This window comes from Erpetoichthys calabaricus, chromosome 16 (assembly GCF_900747795.2).
Source record: "Erpetoichthys calabaricus chromosome 16, fErpCal1.3, whole genome shotgun sequence".
Lineage (NCBI taxonomy): Eukaryota > Metazoa > Chordata > Cladistia > Polypteriformes > Polypteridae > Erpetoichthys > Erpetoichthys calabaricus.
Genome location: NC_041409.2, coordinates 48,658,505 through 48,681,741, shown reverse-complemented (window position 1 = coordinate 48,681,741; position 23,237 = coordinate 48,658,505). Strand labels below are relative to the sequence as shown.

Below are 23,237 nucleotides of genomic sequence, written 5' to 3'. Positions count from 1 at the left end.
GCTAACACTGTAGTAATGCTCTCTCCTTCACTGTTCACCCTGCCCTATGTTTAAACACCTTTCCCTATCCACTAAAGCCCTAAAACAATTTCTCAACATCATATGTTTAAGCAAATGCTACAGTGCTATCAATTAAGCCACAAAAGAACATTATTTTTGTTCTCTTATGCATCATAAACCACAATCCTTCACATTTCTCAGTTTCTCCTTGCACGTGTAACTGACTCAAAATTATCTTCAGTATCAGTATCAAAATTAGTGAGGTTAATTTGCATATGGTTTCTCTTTCCATGTATGCTCTTAATTAGATGGCCTTTCTGGAGCTCAAACAATATTGTGAAAATTATTTTATTTCCATCAATTAAAAAACATCCCTCTAATTGGAAAGCGAGAGACAGAGAGGTTAGGAGCAGACGCTGATACAGCGCATTGCCACACCCACCATATGACAAACCAACTCTGGATCCCAGATTAGATCCTGAGTACAGCCATGCAACGGGTGACACCTCAGCACCACACTACTTCAGATGGAATGGAACTAGTGTCAGTTTTTATATGGTAGCTGGAGCGCCAGTTCTGCCACCAACCCCCAGGTTTTTCCCTGCAGGTTGGAGGACCTACATGCAGATTAACGTCACACCCAGGAAGGAGCAATTGCAGGTTAAGGGCCTTGCTCAAGGGCCCAACGGAGTAGAGTCACTTTTGGTGTTTACAGGATTTGAACCAGCAACTATGAAGAAATTTAACCGAAATCACACGGCCTATTGCGCCTCTCATACTAAAAAAACCCTTCCATCTTATGTTTCTGGACCAACCAAATCATTTTGTGTTTGTCACAGACATGGTGTCCGAGGATTATTGTGAATAATTTAAAATAATAATAATAAAAAAATAATCAAACAAAAAACAGAGACATATTCAGACACATCAGAGTGGAAAAATTAAGCCATTTCAATCAATTATCGAAAGGACAAGAAGGAATTGAGAATCAAAGTCACAATTAGGTCAAAACCTAATTTAAGGCCTACTTGAAGAAGAAGCTGATATGGGGATGGATTATGCAATACAGTGTGTCCTGTATTTTACGCATGTATTGATCAGACACATAATATACTGTAGTATATACTGTAGTAATCATAAAAGCATCTATGCGAAAAACAAAGGACAGACTAAGGTTAGTTGTACATGATTTGGAAAGTAATCACTTAAAGATTTGCTGCGCTGCTGGGCTTGTTGCATGGCTGGCTAGAACCAGGCAGATGGAGTGTTTCAGGGTGCCATGGGCTAACGGTGTGAAAACATGAGGTCCGCCTTGTGAAACACTTGTCATGGGTAAAACATTGAGAAGATTAGAGAAGAAAGGCAGGACCTGAACAAGGTTGGTCTGGGGGCCAGAGGCTCCAAACAAGGTTCTCATACCATGTAAACATGTAACCAATCAACATTTTTGGCGTTAATTTGTTTGACTTCTTTGTTACTCAGTGCTAGGATTGCCCGTGTACTCATTTCTTCTGTTGATATCCCTTCAGGATGAAATACATCAATTAAAGAAGACATAAGTCTTCTTTAATTGAGAACTTAAAGTGAGGAAAACGTAAAAATTTATAAGAGCCAAGAGAGCAGGAACTGTGTCTATCAAAAGCATTCACATGAATGAGAGGTGAGAGGACCATGTGCATGGTTGAATATGGTTGAGAAGAGGGCATGACTTGAAAAAATCTCTTGGCAAAAGTCTCGTCTCATGGGACTTAAAAAATCTCTTGGAAAAAATTTCATCTTGTGTCAGGATTTTTTTATATAATAGAGAGAAATGCACTAAAAAGCAAAAAATACATTTTTCTTTAACCACAAATTTTCATGGTTATATGTGACTATATAAAATCATGGGGTGCACATAAATTAGTTAATTCAATCAAGTAATAGAATAGCTACTTTCATCATAAAATATATATATGTAAAAAAAACAAAATTGCAATTCCCCACCATGCTAAACATGTTTCAAAAATTGTTTGAATCAGTTCATTTATGTACGCCCCCACAATTTTATTTAGTCACATATAACCATGAAAATTGCGGTTAAAGAAAAAATTATTTTTTGCTTTTTAGTACATTTATAATTAAAGTAAATAAAATTGTTTTACTTAAAAAAAATTTTTCTATATTTTATTTTTGAAACTTTTTGTTGTACTTTGTAATGCCTTTTTGCTTTGATGATCATTCATGTTTGATTGTTCACATATCTCAGACCCTTGCCTGACTTGTGACTTTTGCCTGTTTCTGGTTTTACCGTATCATCTCCTCGTCTTACTACTCTAATTTTTCCCAGTGGGCACTCATTTTCTCACCATCTTCATAACAGTTATTTTGAAAGGATTGAATTACTTATACTAAGAGGAACTTACACTAAATAGCAGTCCCATATTTCTCATGCTCTGTTTACTTATACAAAGATTTTCCAAAGCTATTCAATAAAAGCACAGAATGGAGCATATTGTGAATTTCAGGCGTGCTTCCAAGTGTGAGACTCTGAAAAATACCTGGGCCACTCCATCTGAGTCATTTAGATGGATGGCCAGATAGTAAAAGAAACCCCCATTTGAAATGTCACACCAAACCAATCACTGGATCATCTTCACCACTTTCTGGTTGTTCCTTTGTAAAAGTGACAATGACAATAAAGATCTATCTATCTATCTATCTATCTATCTATCTATCTATCTATCTATCTATCTATCTATCTATCTATCTATCTATCTATCTATCTATCTATCTATCTATCTATCTATCTATCTATCTATCTATCTATCTATCTATCTAAATGAATAAAAATAAAAAACAAGCTCCTAAGAAAAGCTTTGTAATTTTAGTTATACTTAGTTTCATTTATTTACACTTGACAGAGAAACTATGGCACCAGAATCCATGGAATAGACTCTTGTAAGTCGAATATGCCTTTCTTTCCCACCTACTTGAATTTGAAGGTCTCCCCGAGCTCAGCTGCATTTCCTGGAGTGATTTCAAAGATTCCACTGAAAGGATAAGGGTGCCCTCCATAGGCAAACTCTGGAAAAGAAAACATATTTGTGACTAGAACTGTTATGTTCTTTCCAGACTTGTAAGGAACATTGTGTTCATTAATATTAATAGAGGACTTCAAATAATCTGTAATTATCCATGTCAGGTATTAGTCAGATGTTTACATGGTCCTCAGAATGAAAGCTAACTGTATTATCGTGGTCATCATCATTCACAAAAAAGGTAACGTGGCAACATAAAAAAAAGAAAGCATGCTGCTCATCTGTGTCTCTCACAAGACTATTCTACACATAATGTACTTATTAATCAAAACTGTCAAAATTAAATGAAAGCTTCTTTTCATGACAGATTATCAGTATATATTTTAGACATTGCTGTACTTTAAAATCAACATGATTAAAAAAGAAACTTTTCTTTTACCAGACCCAGTCATTAACCGTTAAATATAATAAAAAACACACACAATATCTGCTTGAGCCTCTAGTCAAAAAAATCTTTATTTTCTGCACAAATTACAATTGATTGAAAGATCAAAAAGCAATTTATTATTATTGTTTAAAGATTGATCTTACAGTAATAGATTGGACAAAGAGAATGGTGTAAATGGAAGTGAATCCCACAGCTTGTGAATGGAAGATGTTTTCTGTATGGTGGAGCAAAGCTGCAGAAGGTTCACTTTCTTTCTTTTTTTTTTTTTTTTTTATTAATTTTATTGTAATCATTCCGTACATATAGATCAATTTTTACAAAAAAAAAAATAGGATCGAAAGCAAATCAAACCCCACCCCTGAGAAGGAGAGCATGGCCAAAGGAGTAATACTTAAGGCTTGTAAACATGCCTAAATTGTTGAGTTTAATAGGGCAAAAAAAGATAAATAGAGAAGGAAAAGAAATGCGGAAATAATTATTTCTTCTTATTCTAAAATATTATTGATTAAATCCTGCCAGGTTTTGAAAAAATTCTGTACAGATCCCCTAACTGAGAATTTGATTCTTTCCAATTTCAAATAATATAAAACATCGGTTTCCCACTGACTTATTAGAGGAGAGTTAGGAATCTTCCAATTTAACAAAATCAGTCTGCGTGCCAAAAGTGTAGTGAATGCAATCACCGTTTGCTTGTCCTTCTCCACTTCAAGTCCGTCTGGAAGAACACCAAACACAGCTGTTAATGGGTTAGGAGGGATTGTGACCCCAAGGCTGTCTGAAAGGCACTTCAAAATTTTGGTCCAAAATGATGTTAATTTGGTGCAGGCCCAAAACAAGTGACCCAGTGAGGCAGGAGCTTGGTTGCAGCGTTCGCAGGTTGGATCTTGCCCTGGAAAGATTTTGGACAGTTTTAAGTGAAACAGATGAGCTCGATATATAATTTTGAGTTGAATAATTCTATGCTTTGTGCATATGGAGCTCGAGTGAATTCTCTGCATTGCTACCTTCCACTCCTTTTCTAATATATTAATTAAGAGATCTTCTTCCCAATGGCCTCTTGGATTTTTAAAAGGAAGGGACTCTAATAAAATTTTATATATTGCAGAAATGGTGTCTAAGTCCTCAAAGTTGAGCAGTATTTTTTCCAGCATGGTGGAGGGTACAAGATGAGGAAAATCAGCCAGGTTCTGTTTGACAAAGTTTCTAATTTGAAGATAGTGAAAGAAATGTGTAGCTGGAAGGTTAAATTTGGAATGTAATTGTTCAAAGGATGCAAAGATATTGACTATATAAAGACCTCTGAGCAATTTAATCCCAAATCTTTTAAAGATATTAAAAACTGGATATGTTTGCGAGGGTTGAAAGAGGTGGTTCTCTTGCAGGGGTGCCACAGATAGAAGATTTTCCATCTTAAATTGCTTTCTAAATTGGTTCCATGTTCTGAGTGAGTGAAGAACAAATTGGGTTATTAGTATATTTGCGATAACTTGCATTTATTGGAGCGCAGAGCAGGGAGTATAAAGAAGTGCTGCAGGATTTTACTTCTATTGCGGACCAAGCCTGTCTATGTTCATTTATTTGTGTCCAGGTTTTTATGGCTTATATATTTGCTGCCCAGTAATAAAACTGAAAATTAGGTAGAGCCATGCCACCTTCTGCCTGAGGTCTTTGTAGGGTCGCTCTTTGGATACGTGAATGTTTTGAGTTCCAAATAAATGAGGTTATTGTTGAATCTAATTGCTTAAAAAATGATTTATTGATATATATTGGGATGTTTTGAAATAAAAAAAAGAAGCTTAGGAACGATATTCATCTTAACAATGTTAATTCTTCCGGCTAGAGTGAGATGAAGGGTTGACCATCTATGCAAGTCTTGCTTAATTTTTTCCATGCAGACGGCGAAATTTTGTTGATAAAGAGCTTTATGTTTACTTGTGATATTTACCCCTAGGTATTTAAACTGATCTGCTATGGTAAAAGGTAGGGTGTCTAATCTAATATTATATGCTTGTGAATTCACTGGAAAGAGTATAAATGGAAGTGAATCCCACAGCTTGTGAATGGAAGATGTTTTCTGTATGGTGAAGCAAAGCTGCAGAAGGTCCACTTTCTAAAGTAGTATGAGGGACGTTCAAAAAGTTTCTGCACTTTTTTTAACTCCATTTATTAAGAATTTCAAAAATAAATTCCATCACTTTTCCACATAGTCATCTTCATTTGCGATGCAATTTTCCCAGGGTCGTACCAACTTTTTAAGGCCCAATCAATACTCACAAAAATTACAGAGTACTTTGTACATTCTTCTTAATATTCTAGAGAAAATCCAAGCAAAATGACACCTTTTATTGGCTAACTAGAAAGATTACAATATGCAAGCTTTCGAGGCAACTCAGGCCCCTTCTTTATAAACTCTCTGCCTTTTTGTGTTAATTTGTAGAATATTAAGAGTAGTACTAGGGTGTTGTACCGTGTTAGCCATTATGAATGTAGAGAAAAGCCAAGCAAAATGACACCTTTTATTGGCTAACTAGAAAGATTACAATATGCAAGCTTTCGAGGCAACTCTTGCCTGAAGAAGGGGCCTGAGTTGCCTCGAAAGCTTGCATATTGTAATCTTTCTAGTTAGCCAATAAAAGGTGTCATTTTGCTTGGCTTTTCTCTACATTCATAATGGCTAACACGGTACAACACCCTAGTACTACTCTTAATATTCCACAAATTAACACAAAAAGGCAGAGAGTTTATAATGTTGCTATTTTTATTCAAAGAAACACAGCTAATTTCATGATTAAGCATAATGGCTCCAACATACTCGAGACCATTCTCAATGGAGAAACTGAACTATCCATCCATCCATCCATTTTCCAACCCGCTGAATCCAAACACAGGGTCACGGGGGTCTGCTGGAGCCAATCCCAGCCAACACAGGGCACAAGACAGGAACCAATCCCGGGCAGGGTGCCAGCCCACCACAGGGAACTGAACTACGTTTCTGATAAGTTTGTTTAGTCTGTTGACATCACCTGCACTAATGCAATTTCCCCAGCATACTACAACATAGACCATTACGCTGGCTACTAAAGACTAGTAGAAAACATGCAACGGTGACCTGCATACACTAAATGATCACTTCTGCCTCAGGAAATAAGGGTAGCTTTGACCTTTGTGTCTGGATGGCTTCTCTGTTGGTAGTCTATTGAAGCTTGTCATTCAGATGCAGTTTGAGGTACTTGTATGTTGTCAACATCTCCACGCCTTCTCCATTAATGAGAACCGGGGGCAGAGTGGTGTTGACCCTCCCAAAATCTATGATTATCTCCTTTGTCTTACTGACAATGAGTTTCAGGTTGTTCAGTTTGCACTACGGTTGTACAGTATACAGATACTGAAAAAAATATTCTTCTTCTTTCGGCTGCTCCCGTTAGGGGTTAACACAGCGGATTACTGTCTTCTGCATATTGCTCTGTCACACCCATCACCTGCATGTCTTCTCTCATCACATCCATAAACCTTCTCTTAGGTCTTCCTCTTTTCATCTTGTCTGGCAGCTCTGTCTTTAGCATCCTTTTCCCAATATACTCAGCATCTCTCCTCTGCACATGTCCAAATTAATGCAATCTCACCTCTCTGACTTTGTCTCCCAACCATCCCACATGAGCTGACCCTCTAATGTACTAATTTCTAATCCTGTCCATCCTCATCCCACCCAATGCAAATCTTAACATCTTTGACTCTGCTACCTCCAGCTCTGCCTCTTGCTTTCTGGTCAGTGCCACCATCTCCAGCCCATATAACATACTGTAGCTGGTCTCACTACCGTTCTATAGACCTTCCCTTTCACTCTTGCTGATACCTGTCTGTCACAAATCACTCCTGACACTCTTCTCCACCCATTCCACCCAATTTTTGAAACAGTGTGGAACAAGCAGTTCAGTATTATCGGTACCAGAAGTAAATGGTAGTTTTGAAAGACCTTATGCACAGCTCCTCATTCTTTCACTCTCTGGCACGATGGTGACTCCACTGAGGACAATTCCGTCTTCCTCCACTCTTCGACATGATGAAGACTCTACAGGGAAACGCTCTTTGACGTGCTGGAGAATTTAAACAGGAACTGCTGCAGCAAGGATGGGAGGGATACGTTTACTGGGTGCAAAACAGAAGTAGGTGATTGTGTGGCACACTGAGGAGGCTGGAGTGAGATGCAGTGGGGGGTTATCTGTTATTTGTTTTGATACTGTTTCAATACAGCTCCAAAAGCTGGTATCAATACTAAAATCAAAATTTTAGTGCTGATCCAACACTAGTTTGTATCATTCAACAAAGTTCATCACTTGGACCCTGTATTTATTCTCCTGCCTATCACTAATACACCCAACTATGGCTGTGTCATCGGAACATTTCTGCAGATGACACGAAGTGATTCAAGGCCAGAAAAACTATAAACAAAAAATCACAGTACAGCTATCCAAACGAAACAAGGTCAAAGCTGAAGTGAAAAGTTCAGACACCCCTATAATACCTGCTTGGGCAGTCCCCCAGCTGCATCGACAGCTGGATCTATCTCCTTGGGCTCCACATAATGGTGACAGGGTCGATAACGAAAAAATTACATAAAAACTTAACAATATAGAAAAATGAATAAATAACAGCATATTAAACAAACAAAACGCACACAACAAGACCAGACACACAGGCACTTATCTATTTATTAAGGTGGATAACAACAAAAACACTAAAATTAACTTAAGTCAATTCTTCTCCAGGATGAGAAACCCATCTCTTCTAGAAGTCTTCAGAAAAACCCAGACAAGCACTGGAAGTTAACTTTCAATTCAGACCCACAACTATTAGAGACAGAGTTTCTAATTGGAAGACTTTTGGTTTTATTTTCAAACCTGTGCTTTCATTGAGACCACGCTGAAGAGTGGCAGTGAAACCTTTAAATTGCTCCTTAATATCAGCCTGCTTTTCACTGAGGCACATTATTCTTGTCAACACATTTATTATTTTGGAGTCACTAATGATTCTTCAGTATGTTATGAGACAGAATCCCCAGGAAATGCTGTGAGTGACAAGAAAAGGCCACAAGGTAATAAACGAGATGATTATTGTAGTTAGAACAATGCCAGGTCAATACTGGAAGATTGAAAAGAAACAGGAGTGAACAGCAGAGGGGCAAATAAAAAATCAAAGTGAAGAAAGAGACGAAAAAATGGAACAAAACTTATAATGTGGTTAGATATCAAAACTGACGTGAAAAGGCAAGGTCTGACTGTCATAAGGAAGCATGTTAGGGCTACAGAGAAGAAAAAAATAGGGACACAGTGAAGAAAAAAAAGGGTAATGTCGAGATTAAAGTCTGCTTTTTAAAATTCTACTTTAATTTCATAGTTTATTTTGTCATTAAAGTAGAATGTCGTAAACTTCATCTTAAAATCAACGTTTAATCTATTAGAGCTTCTCAAATCCCATCATAACTAAAGTAGCACATCACATACTTCCTATTCTATGTATTCCCCAACCCAGTCATCGCTACGTGCTTATTAAACGGGCTTTCCTTACGCCGGCAGGAGTGTGCAGGCAGTGATCGCCACACAGAATACATTACATTCATGATATTACAGCTCTCTGAACATTTTAGAATACTAAAATGTATACTTGATATAATTTTCATGATCAAATGCATTAAAATATGTATATAACATTTTACAGATTAATCTGTAACAAAAAATGTCGCCCCGTCCAGGGATTGTTCTTGCCTCCTGCAAGATGCCCACCGTGACGCACCCAAACTTGGATGGAATCATTTATTACAACAGTGCTGTGTCTGTCAAATGTAGCAACCCCCAGTTCATGCCTTTCTGTTTTCTTTCTGCACGTAACCAATCACCACACAATAAGTGTCTGTAATAAATGTAAAACCAGCTGTAGGTTTAGAATGCTGATTCTTCAAAATCTTTAAGGAACATTGAAAAATCTTGGTTATACATGTTAAATTATTCCATCCATTCATCTAGGATCATGGCAGTCCCAGCAAGCATAGAGCGCAAGGCAGGAACAATCCCTGGACGAGGCGCCAGCTCATAGCTACTGCTGCGCCACTGTGTCCCCACATGTTTAATTATTAACAGTATAGATTATTTAAATGAAGTTGACAATTTATCTGTAAAATGTAATATACATACTTTAATGCATTTCATCATATAAATAATATCAAGTGTAAATTCTAGTATTCTAACAACACACACCTCCAAGAAGATAGCTCTTGGAAATCAAAAATTGCCTTAGAAGCCAATCACCATCATCTATAAATATGCACTCTCTTCTAATATTTCCATTTGTGATGTCTACTAACAACGCTAAAACAGCCATGGCAGTTGGAATAGATTGACCATTCCGTGCATCATTACATTGTTACAGAATGGTTACAATCAAGTGCCTTAAATTTGTATACGATATGCAATTAATTTCAGTGTTTTTGATAAAACCCACATCATAAATGTGAATCTAAAAAAGAAAAGCAGACCACAGAAACAGAAGCACTGCTTTGACGCTGGGTGCTGCCCGTTTACAAAACCAAGCAGAAACGTGCATACGCATGACACAAGGCTGTTGTGATAATGTACATGGCTTTACACCAAGTTTAATTTTTATAGATAGATAGATAGATAGATAGATAGATAGATAGATAGATAGATAGATAGATAGATAGATAGATAGATAGATAGATAGATAGATAGATAGATAGATAGATAGATAGATAGATAGATAGATAGATAGATAGATAGATAGATAGATACTTTATTTATCCCAAGGGGAAATTCACATACTCCAGCAGCAGTAAACTGATAAAGAAACAATATAAAATTAAAGAGTGATAAAAAATTGCAGGTAAAACAGACAATAACTTTGTGTTAATTTCCCGGATGGAACTGAAGAGTCGCATAGTGTGGGGGAGGAACGATCTCCTCAGTCTGTCAGTGGAGCAGGACAGTGACAGCAGTCTGTCGCTGAAGCTGCTCCTCTGTCTGGAGATGATACTGTTTAGTGGATGCAGTGGATTCTCCATGATTGATAGGAGCCTGCTCAGTGCCTGTCGCTCTGCCACAGATGTCAAACTGTCCAGCTCCATGCCTACAATAGATATTATACATCTGGAAATGAGCGTGGAAATAGGTGAACGCAAGATTTTAGTGCGTACGCACCGTTTATAAACCAGGCCCCGAGAGCAGAGTAGGAGACCCCCATCTGAGAAACATTATTTTTATTATTATTTTTATAAATAGTAGTAATATTGCTTGGACTAAGCAAAAAAGATCACTGAATTTCTTAGTGTGTGGATCAGAAAGCAATAGCTAACTATGATTTGATTAGGTTACCATTTTGGAGAGAGCTGTAGATTAAATGCATGAGGTTGTATTTTAGTTGCACATGGCTGAGCCCTTTATAAAGACTTAAAGCAGTTTAAAAATAGTCTGGTTTGTGTAAAATGCATCAAACATTTTTGTAAGTAATACTTTAACAATACGTTTACTCTGATCCTAACCGAAACTCTCAAGTATTCTTCCTAAGATCTACCGTATATACTCGCGTTTAAGTTCTCTCATGGATGAGTCGAGACTTGATTTTACTGTATAATTTCTGATATTTTATAATATCGGTCGTATAAGTCGAATGCAGAAAACTCACACTATTGGTACAAGGGATTATGATATTCTAACGCCCACCTGAGAGAGTAACCACGGAGCACACAGCCTTTTTTTTTTTCCTATGTATTGTGCCTACGTGACCACATGGTAATACTCAAACTATTCCGAAGTGACGTTTGCAATCTTTAGTGTTTTTTGTATCTCACACCTTCATACACCTTTATCGTAAAAGCATTCTTTATCTATGATGGAGCATTTGATCAGAAGAAAATATGAAGCCGGTTTTAAATTAAATGTTGTTGAAGTGGCAAAAGAAATTGGTAAGTGTGCTGCTGCAACAAAATTCGATGTGTCTGAGAAACTGGTACGAGAATGGAGGAGACAAGAAGATGTAAAAAAAAAAATCTAAGTGTTGTATTTTTGAACAGGCGTACAAGTCAGGGTCTGATTTTATGATTGATTTTTTGTATTTCAAGACCTGACTTATACGCACGTATATATACAGTAAATATTTCTTTACAGGTAAATTCTCCAAGATGGAATTTTATAACATGGTGTACTGGTGGTGACACCTTGCATCAGCCTAGGATGAGTTACTCATTGAAAGACCTGGCATTTCATCATGTAAATGAGCTGCTAGAAAGTCAGCTTAAGACCAGCCTATAAAAACGAGAAGCCTGCAAAGTTGCAAACAGAATTCCATCTAGTGTGGCAACAACAAGCATTCCTTTTAATGATTGCAAGCCAAAGGAAAGAGCCTTGTAAAGAGCAGAAATTCTTTTCTGGCACTCGGTGCCAGTGCTACATTGGTGTCAGCAGTGAGATGAAAAGAAGACCAAATGTTTAATGTAGGAAAGAGCTGAGTGCCACTGAGATCTGCAATGAACCTGCTTGCTTCATCTGAGGAGTTGCTTTGACAGCCAAAGCTGAGATCTGGACTTGCATTGCCATTTGCTGCGTCAATTCAGTTCAGTACTGTTCTGCAACTCCAAACAAGGAGGCTCAGGTAATTGCTTATAACTGATAGACCACCATACAGAAGTACAGTGTTTAACACCTGTGGTGCACCACATGACAGCGCAGTACTCAACCTCTTTGCTGTGCCATCTGACAACCAACATTCAACATCCTGCTGTGCCACCTGACAACAAAGTGTCATAGACCCCTGCTGATGTACTTTATTCACTACTTGCCCAACTACAATGGAAACAAAAACCACCATGCTGTTTCAAAGATTTAGAAGGTAGGGCTTTGTAATGGCAATAACATTCCATCATGCCAATGAGTAGATTTAAAGCCAGCTGCAGGGCATCCTATAAAAATGAAAAGCCTGTAAAGTCACAAACGACAAGCAGTTCTTTTAAGGATAGTGAATGACCTAAAAGAGCAGACAACACTCAGTGCTGGTGTTAAAATACACAGAATTGTTCCACTGTGCAGATGTCATTGTACTGGCCATTTTAATTTATTGTTACTGCTTCTTCTATTTATTTACCCTTCGCAAATGAGAGGTTTTAACTGATAGTGGAAGACTACATTAGGGCCTGATATTTATCAACAGACCAGGACTTTGTAGCAATCAAGCAGCAGTGCAGACCACTAGCTACTCATATACAATTCAGTAAATTCAAAAGACTAGGAGGGATCGTCTGAAGCTAAGCAAGGAGATGTACTTAGAATAAGTTTAGTTTCAGAGAAGGGCTTCTTCAAACCAGTCATTATGTCAGACCATTTCCAGCTCGGGGCTATCAATGCCTGTTCTATTTCTGACTTCTCCATGGACGTAAAGCATTTCAGGAGGATGAGAGGTTATAAGGTGCTTGATGAGGTGAGAGTGGCAGACTGTAAAATTGCAGGATGTGCTCAATTACAGCAACAACAGGAAGAGCGATGGTCTAATGAAAGTTAGTGGGTAGAAAATACAACAAAAACACAGAAAGGAGCTTGCAAACCTGTTGTCATGAAGCAGGCAGAGGTTGGATGCTAAGGGAGACTTTAACTCAAGATGGGGGCGGCCATCAGAAACATATGCTGTAGCACATACCTATAAAAAGTAACTTGAGACAAAAAAATGTAGAATTCATTTTGTAAATGGTAGATAAAAACAGGAACAAATCTAGAATTCAGTGCATTGCATAAAGCAAGGTGGGACGTGGTGGCAGCACAGATCCAGAATCGTGGATTCTTTTTCTGTGTCTGGTGATTGCCTGGTTGTCTGTGCATTTCTTTGTTAATGCTAATTCTGAATTCTGAATTGACCCAGTGGTCATGTGGATAAATGGGTCATTCAAGGGTTGGTTGCTGCCTTATACCCAGTGCTGCTGGGATAGACTCCAGTCTTCTGCAGCCTTGAATTGGATTAGGCGGGCTTGAGAATGGTGTGTTCTGGTACATAAGGCAGTGAAAGAGATTATAGTCCTTATATATGATTGAGCAAAGTGGGCATCCTTTTAAACACCAATGTCCCTCCTTATCATATGGCCACCACATATCTGACGTTGCTAGGCAGCTCAAAAGTGGGACCAAATGCACTGAAAGTTCAAAGATATATTGCCATGGACATGTGTGACAACACGTGTTTCTGAGCATATGAAAACTGGGATGCTGATGTCAAGTAATGGAACTGTTATGTCATGGTAAGGTCCTAGGATGACCCTGTTCTCCCCTTTGTACTCCTTATTACGCAGACCTGACCAAAGTGCAACCAAATCTCTGCTATAGGCCTCATATGATACACAACCTTTCATATCTATGGCCTCAGGAAACAAACTTGAGTATCAGAACAGGCAGGAGAGAAAGTTATACATTTATTTATAACTAGCAATGCCCTGCTGTTCCTCTCGCGTAGTAGTGAAACAGGACAGTGAGGAGGGCCCTGCCTGGCTCCCCAACTCCTGACGTCACACTTCCTCCTCCCCTCGGCCCGCAGCCTCTGTCTCAGATTAGCACGAATATATCGCTCCTACAAGCGAACTATGATTCTTAGCGCAATGAGAGAAGTCGCAAAATCAACCAGAATGTTCAAGCAAGTTTTAGAAAAAAAACCTGATCTAAATCTGTTAAATAGTACTCTTGTTCACTAGCTAAGTGGAAGTGAGATACGCCCCGAGGCTGACGTGTGAGTGAGGAGGCCCGCTCTGTCTCTCTCGGAGTCACACAAATAAATCAGTACCACAAGTGAACTATGATACTTAGCGCAATAAGAGAAGTCGCAAAATCAACCAGAATGTTCTACCAAATTATAGAAAAAAACCCATTCTAGTTCTCTTGTGAAAAGCGGAGAGACATACAGACAGACATTGGATTTTATATACAGAGAGATAGTGTTGTTTGAAATAACACAACCTGATAATAGGCTACCAGGTGGCTATCTGTTTTATTATTTTCAGGTCTGGCTTGGGCTTTGTTCTGATGTGATCTGGCATGGCCCTTGGATGGAATGGTAGGCAGCATGGCCTCTCCAAATATGGCCACCACAATAATGTTTCTCTTCAGAATGGAAAATAGCAGAGAAAGACACTGTGTTACCCTGTCTTTATGTTAATTCGGCCTCCCTGATGCACTTCCTGGAGCAATGGGCCCTCCTTCATTCTAGTCCTGTTTAGGCGTGACTCTGCTTAGGTGGATTCAGCCCCCATTACAGCCCATGTTTGTATTTCTAAACACCTACCCTTCTTCAACAGGTTTATAAACTCATCCTATCGTTTCAACTCCAGGCTAACCTTGTGGCTCAACTGTTAATGGCCTTATGCTCTAATTATAGTGACGACAGAGACAAAAAGAGGTAAAGGATTAGGAACCAAATGACAGAGCATGGCGTAGAGAAACAAAGCAAGGAGTCATCACTGGAAGATCAATCAGAGAGAAGCCCAATACACCAATTGAAAGACAAAATTCAAGTATACTCAAAAACGAAAACAAAACAGATTTATAAAGCTGGAGAGATTTGGTGTAGTCTTCTTGATAAACGCTGGATGACAGCACTTCCTGGAGAGGAGTTTAAATAGCATCACAAATGATTACGTAATGATAGTGCAGCCTTCACGGCCTTGCAACCCAATAACAAAATGACAGTGGCAGTGTGAAACCAAGATGCTGTTCTGGTAAAAATGGTAAATAACAAAGAAATACATTTAACAATTTAAAAAGCATTTTAACGCATTCATAGAATGAAAGTAAAATAACTTTACACCAGGATCACTAGATCCATAAATAATCCAGCCATGGGAACAATTCTTAAACTGAGAAATAAACTAACAAATGCATTCACTCATGACACCTTTCCTCTCAGCTCACCTGTACTCCCCCAGGCTAGCAGGCCAATCAATTCCTGCTTTTTGACCGGACCTTTGAAGATTTTATCTATACTAGTTTTAACCTGTCATAAGCACAACAATTGGCATCTAAAGTGTTATTAATTTTAAGTACATATGTTATCATATTATTATTACACCATCCTCATCATTATTTACTTATTTGGCTGACGACTTTATCCAAGGAGACTTGCAACATTTGACATACAATTCGTTACATTTCGTTTGTTTTTTTTTAAAGTGCTGCACAGGCAAGTGAAGTGACTTGCTTACAGGCACACAGCGTCAGTAGCAGGATTTGAACGCACATCCTCATGGTTTGAAGTCCAACCTTAACTGTTACAGGGACCCAGGACCAGGGGCATAGTATTAACAGGCCGTCTCCATGAGTTTATTGTGCAATCCAAGTGCATTAATGTAAGTGATTGATAAATAATGACGAGCAAGTGTTCCTTAAAATCTCAGTAAAAATAAAAATAAATCCTTCTGTTTTAAAGTTGACACAGGGCTTAAACAAAAGTAAGCACAGGCACACATCCCTACGCTCTGTCTCTTCCTTTATATTAGAGAAGGAAACTCAGAATCATTTCACCTTAACTTTGTTGTTATGATTATGGCTTATATTTTATCTTTATTTTTATTATTTTTTCCCATTTATATCTTCTTCTTGTTTTGGCTGCTCCCGTTAAGGGTTGCCACAGCAGAACATCTTCTTCCACATCCTCCTGTCCTCGTCATCTTGTTCTGTCACACCCATCACCTGCATGTCCTCTCTCACCACATCCATAAACCTTTTCTTAGGCCTTCCTCTTTTCCTCTTGCCTGGCAGCTCTATCCTTAGTGCCCTTCTCCCAATATACTCAGCATCTCTCCTCTGCACATGTCCAAATTAATGAAATCTCACCTCTCTGGCTTTGTCTCCAAACCATTCAACTTAGGCCTTCCTCCTTTCCTCTTGCCTGGCAGCTCTATCCTTAGTACCCTTCTCCCAATATACCCAGCATCTCTCCTCTGCACATGTCCAAACCAACGCAATCTTGCCTCTCTGGCTTTGTCTCCAAACCATCCAACTTGAGCTTACCCTCTAATGTACTCATTTCTAATCCTATTAATTCTTGTCACACCCAGTGCAAATCTTAACATCTTTAGCTCTGCCACCTCCAGTTCTATCTCCTGTTTTTTGGTCAGTGCCATCCTCTCCAACCCATATAACATAGCTGGTCTCACTACTGTCCTGTAGACCTTCCCTTTCACTCTTGCTGATACCCGTCTGTCACAAATCACTCCTGACACTCTTCTCCACCCACTCCACCCTGGCTGCACTCTCTTTTTCATCTCTCTTCCACAATCTCTATTACTCTGTACTGTTGATCCTAAGTATTTAAACTCATCCACCATCGCCAACTCTACTCCCTGCATCCTCACCATTCCACTGACCTCCCTCTCATTCACACACATGTATTCTGTCTTGGTGGTCCTACTGATCTTCATTCCTCTCCTCTCTAGAGCATATCTCTTCCTCTCCAGGGTCTCCTCAACCTGCTCCCTACTCTCACTACAGATCACAATGTCATCAGCAAACATCATAGTCCACGTGTTTTAATTCAACATTCTCCAATATTGGTGTTTTTTTGGTTTTCCCTGTTCATTTTAGTGGTGCTTATATTTTTTTAAAGTCATGTAATTTTGCATTTATGTGAATCTGTTTAGTCATCAGATAACTGACCATGTTACACAGATGACCCTGCGGCTGTTGCACATAAGTTCAGAGCCTTTGGATCTCTGGACTAGCCCTCAGATGGAAGATGGAACTTTTCCTTTCAGGTCTCGGTAGTTCTTCTTCGGCAACAGGGTCATTTCAAAGGGATCTGACACCACCAGACTTCTTCCTTTTTGGTATGCTCAAAGGAAAAGTCTACCGGAACAAGCCTCGCACTGTGGAAGATTTGAAGGAAAACATCCAATGTGAAATTGCTGCTGTTCCCCACCGAGAGGCTTCCCAATATGTTCAGGAACATGGAGCACCTACACCTCATACACCTAAATCACACAAGATCTTGTTTGTTTATATCGACAACCTTGGATGGTGCTAGTTCTTTGACAATGCCTTTATATACCGTCGCTTTTGTGTCATAACATCGCAAATGTTCCAGGCATGGACCGTCACATCTTGACTACGACACCACTTAATGGGAGTGTTTACAGCAAAACTAAATGGTGATGTGGTATGGCAGCAATGAAGTAAAAAGTAAAAAGTGACTTCTGACAAATACACCTCTCAGCAAGAAAGTGATAAAGTAAAAAACTCCCCAAAAAAACCTTCAGAAGAGTAATTTTTCTGTGGAGAAATGCATTTATAAAATGCTATGAATCATAACATCCATCACCCCCCCTCCTGCCCTCTGCTCTGGTTGCTTGAGGATGCATCTCTGTGTACCCTGCGCTGTTTACCTAAAGCATTGCTCCTTATATGCTCTTCTTTACATAAACCATGACTACAATTAAGTAGGAATTCCTAAGATGGAAGTCTGTTTTGTTGTGTGAAAGTGTTCTTTTTAATATTGGTGGACAAGTTAATAAAGGAAATTAAACATTATTCTCCTTGATTTACATGTACACCCTACAGTACTTACACATGTGACATTCAGTCATTTCTCAGATACATAGCAATGTGGTCAGGACTAGTGATGTCAACTTTTAAACTTTAGCAGGGGTTAGAAAGGGCCTACTGCATCATTGTCCTCTCCTTTGTTGGGGTGCATTTTCGTAGCATGATACTGTCTGCATTCTCTCTCTTATATCAACACTGCATTGTCACCCCTCCATTTTACCTGCCTCGTGTTTGCCCATCTCAAATGCTACTGTGTCTGCTTTTCTTTTATTCCATGGCTTGATGGCTAATTTTGGTAAGTTACATTAGCTCTTATCAGGGCAATTTGATATGCCAAATCAACCCACTGGCACAGGTTTAAAATAGAAGAAGGAAACTGAAATGAATGGAGAAAAAAATGCAAATACGGGGATAATGTGCAGTCCTTACACAGAGAAGTGACACCGAGCTGTGAAGGCTGTTTTGACCCCTGATGATAATGTAGCGCCACCTATGCTCTATTAGAATAAAAATTGAGTTAAGTTAAGTTAACAAACATCCTACAGCATATACAGGAATTCTTCCCATGGGTAAACTTCTGTAAGACTTCAAACAGTTCAAGAAACAAAAGAAGGGTGCCTACCTCGCCCATAGATTTCAATGCCAGAGTGGAAGACTCCAATACCCAGAGTTGAGGTGTATTCGTTTATCCAATACTGTAGGGGGAAAAAAAAAATAGAGTTTTTTTTTTAAAGAAATGTTCCATAATAATATTCACAAACCACATAAATCAATTTTGGGTACCAGGCGGATGGAGACTATCCTGGAGACACTGGATCAACATAAAGAAACAACCTTGGGGAGAGCAGCAGTTAATCAGAGCACCCACTCATTCATGCAACAGACCAAGGAAACACCAAAGGGTTAGGGCTCCCCTTGGGAAAAACAAACTAATTAGCTTAGAGAGACGAAAGATTAGAGGTGCAAAGTGACAAGCTGGCAATCTGTCATGAATGGCCCGGGGGATTATCATGTTCCGCTGGTAGTCATTCAAGTGATGTCCACTTCCTGTTTAAAGCTGTTAAACCAGAGGGTGAGGTCCAAAGCTGAAAAGAAAGTTGGGGAAACAAAACCCTAAATCCCTGAAATTATTTCCCGTAAGTGACAGACTTTGAATCACCAATTAACTTTAACATGTATGTCTTTGGAGATATGGGGAGAGAACCCATGCTGGCATGAAAAAAAAAAAAAACACACAGAAAATAACCGGATACAGAATGTGAACCCAGCATGCTAAATCCATGGGTGAGGGGGGGTCCACTTTACTCATTAAATTTCCTTTTTTTATTATTGTCCTTCATTTTGTCACTTGTTGATGATAACACACTACTTTCTTGTTGCTTTTTGTTTTACTGTGAAAACATTTTCAAAAAACAACAACATTTCTTTCTATAGCACATTTTCATACAAATGATGTCGCTCAAAGAGAAAGAAAAAAACAAAAAAAATATAAAAATTTGGCAATACTAATTAACAAAGAATAAAGTAAGGTCCGATGTCCAGGGAGGACAGAAAAAAAAAATTCCAGAAGGCTAGAGAAAAAAAAAATCTGCAGGGGTTCCAAGGGCAACGCCGAGAATGACTCAGGCACAGAGTTCTACGCAATTATGGTTAAACCTGAGTCAAGTTCAGGAAGACGAGAAATGACTACCCTACTGGTATTGTAATGTGCAAGAACAGGCGACATGTTTTTAAAATTTATGAAGATAAAAACTCTTCTCTTATGTGGAAAATTTATATATATATATATATATATATCAATTTATATATATATATCATGATTATGAAGGAATCAATTCCACTTAAAAAATACCCAATTTTCCCTTTAAGTGACATGACATGACTTAAGAGAAAGAATGTTCTGCTCTGCCAATATTGACAAAATTGCAAGGGCCAGAAAGAAAACAGACCAAGAATGAGGAGAGGGGAAAACATCGAGCAAAGCTATCAACCGACAAAAATCAGTCCAACTAATTTTAATAACTAATATTAAAATCCCCCAACAGAATTATGTTTGAAGTAATTGTAGACAAAGGGTTAGAAAGATAGCAAGATCGTTCAAAAAATCATTGTTTGATTTAGGGGGACGGTAGACAGTTACAATGATGATAGGAATAGGGCCAGACAATTGGCACACAGTGAATTCAAAAGAGCTAAGAGCAGGACAGGAGCAGACAACGGCAAGACTTTCCACTTCTCATGATAAATTATCATGATACCTCCTCCCCGGCCAGAGGCACAGGGTTGACAAATTAAACAAATCCCGGGGGGTGGATTCGTTAAGTTGAGAAAAGTCTTGAGGTTGTTACTATGTCTCGGTTAAACAGAGAAAGTCAAACTTATGGTCAATTAGGAGATACTGGATGAGATGCCCTTTGCTCGTGATGTTCAGTAGACTGAAATTGACAATGCTGCTGTCGCATTTAGCAACGGTGGCAGCCGACCAAACTAGGCTGGCCAACACACTGTGGTCAGCAGTCCTACCTGTGTTACGTGGAGGGTGCCGAGAGTTAGACCAGAAGGAGTTAATTCCTTTCGAGGTGTCCATTCGGAATCTCCGGTGGGACCCATGATGGATGTATCTCCGACAAGGGAGAAATATGACGTCTGGGTCGAAATGCAGCACAGACAGCAGTGGCACAGACTGGTGGAGACGCAGTCGAAGAAGCTCAGCAGCTGAGTACTGGAGCAGGCCAGTCGTAGGTTGGATAGCGAGCAACAGGACAGACCAAACAAATATAAACCAGGTGAATACCGTACCAGTCCACTTTGTAGGTGAGGCCACAAGAAGCTGAGGCGTCCAGAGAACAAACCAGGTAAGTTTCAAAACAGGGTTAGGCTGAAGCTAGTGCACAACCATGCAGACATGTCAGCAATAATGGCAATATCACCAGCAAAATCACCAGCCATAACTAAAATCAACAGTCTGGTTACCAGCAAGCAGCAGCGACCAGTCCCGCAAGCGTTCACTCAAACCGGAAATCAAAATAGTGTGAACCAAAATGGTGAAGTGATAATAGCAAAAATATAATATTAAAAATGACAGCACTAATAAGGCAAAGTTAAGAACACTAAATAAGCACAGATAGAAACAATAAAATAAATGTGAAAAATATAAAATAAAGTTATAAAACCTTAGTGAATATATATCTAAACGTGTCTCACTGACCATCAATTCTCTGTTCATCCTGCTGGAACGCTATAATCAGTGCAGGCAAGCTATAAGCTTGCACTTCCCACATTCAATAACAAGATAGCTCCACTTAGTCTTTAATTTCAGTAGTCTAAGTATCTTTGTGTGCTTCTACGCTTATAACATTAGCTTTAAATTAGGGTTAAACCGCTAATGCAAATGTTACTGTCAGGATTTATTTAACCATGATGGGAAAAGACAGAAGATGGAGACAATAATAGGAAATGACTCTGAGACTCGGTCAGAAATAACAGTCGGTTTATAGGTAAGCAACGCTAATGTAAATCATTTTTGTCAAGATAAATGGAAAATGAAAGACATCCAGCCACGTAATCTAAAATGTAGTGTTTTAGGACTGACTAGTTAAATAGTTCCATAATTAGAAACTGCAGGATTGAAGGTGGCCAATGTGAGTCATAGCTGTGCAAACACAACACTGCTTGCTGGATTAGAATGAGAAACTCTACTTGATAAAACGAGCTCTCAATTCAACAGACTAAAACACAATTGGGAATGATAATCCAGTGGAAGACAAAGAATTTTCATTTTAGAACAGGGGCTTAAAGTGTTAATGAATCTTAAGTGTTCCCAAGCATGCAAGTAGCAAAGAGTTCTAAAAAAAATGTCCACTAGATAGGGAAACCACCATCAAACACTGGCTAAGAAATAAGGGCAAACACAGATACTTTATAAATAAAAAGATTTATTCTTCACAGAAATGCTGTGTAATAACAAAAGCTCCATTCAGCACAAAAGGCCATAAGGAATTGCCTGAAGAGGCAAAGGCAATCCAAGGGGGAATAAAGTCCCAATACAAAATCCAAAGAGTGGTCAAGAACAGAACAAAAAGTAAAACAAAATATAATGAAAAAAAAGCTAAGCACTGAAATATCACATGAACTCACCAAAAACTCTCAAGCGCATTCAGAATGAACCGCAAGGAATTGTGGGTTGCCTCTACCGTGATATGGCTGAGGCCAATGATGGGCAGATGGCCTCACCTCTTGGGGGGAATCGCCCACAAAACACAAGGACATAACACAGCAGATAATTAACACAAGTAGCATTAATGTAAATAAATGACACAAAAATAAAGAAGAAGGAAATAAAACAAAGGATTGAATCCGAGCCAGGGGAGCAACACCAGCTGAAGTATAACATCGCCAGAGCTTGCAGTAGTGCATCTGTTGGTCACTTTACTGCTATGTAATTCAAAGTAAGCCTTTGTTAGGACACCAAGTGACTGATTTTTATAGAGGCAATCAGAGGTTATGAGTCTGTTTCTTAGTTAACACAGAGATGTAAAAAGTGCTGGGAAGAAGCTGCTCACCTCATGTGGAATTTCTGACACTTCATTGCAAACCAATTGGTGTTTGCATGCCCCCTCAATCAATCGGTGCTATTGCAATGCAACTTTTAGCCGATCAAGTATTTGCTGCCCAATTCCACAATTATTATCTTGGGTGACTTTAATAATTCCACTTTGGCATCTGAGCTTCCCAAATACAAGAGGAGCTGGTGACATGTGCAGCTAGATTGGAGAAAGCTCTGGTCTACTGCCATAGCTCTTTGTCAGATGCTTGCCATTTAATTCCACTAGATAGATAGATAGATAGATAGATAGATAGATAGATAGATAGATAGATAGATAGATAGATAGATAGATAGATAGATAGATAGATAGATAGATAGATAGATAGATAGATAGATAGATAGATAGATAGATAGATAGATAGATAGATAGATAGATAGATAGATAGATAGATAGATAGATAGATAGATAGATAGATAGATAGATAGGATGCCAGCCTTGTGGGCCACAATAAATATATAGATAGATCTGTTTGCAAAGAGGTTACATATCAACTAAACACAGTCAGTAAGGATGCCAAAAGCAAAATAAGGTCAAGCTGGAAGAGAATTTCTCCACCAATGATTTATTCCTCTGTCTGTAATGCTTTACA

General features: G+C 38.7%; 1 protein-coding gene across 1 annotated transcript in view; it reads right to left on the bottom strand.

Moving 5' to 3' along the window:
- LOC114666473 (deubiquitinase DESI2) overlaps positions 1-23,237 on the bottom strand; it is a 135,549-nt gene that overhangs the window by 16,481 nt on the left and 95,831 nt on the right. Inside the window, exons 2-3 of the mRNA XM_028821364.2 lie at positions 18,664-18,736; positions 2,970-3,063 (exon numbers count right to left, since the gene is read on the bottom strand). Coding sequence (XP_028677197.1) covers positions 2,970-3,063; positions 18,664-18,736 — 167 coding nt within the window. The remainder of the gene's footprint in view (positions 1-2,969; positions 3,064-18,663; positions 18,737-23,237) is intronic.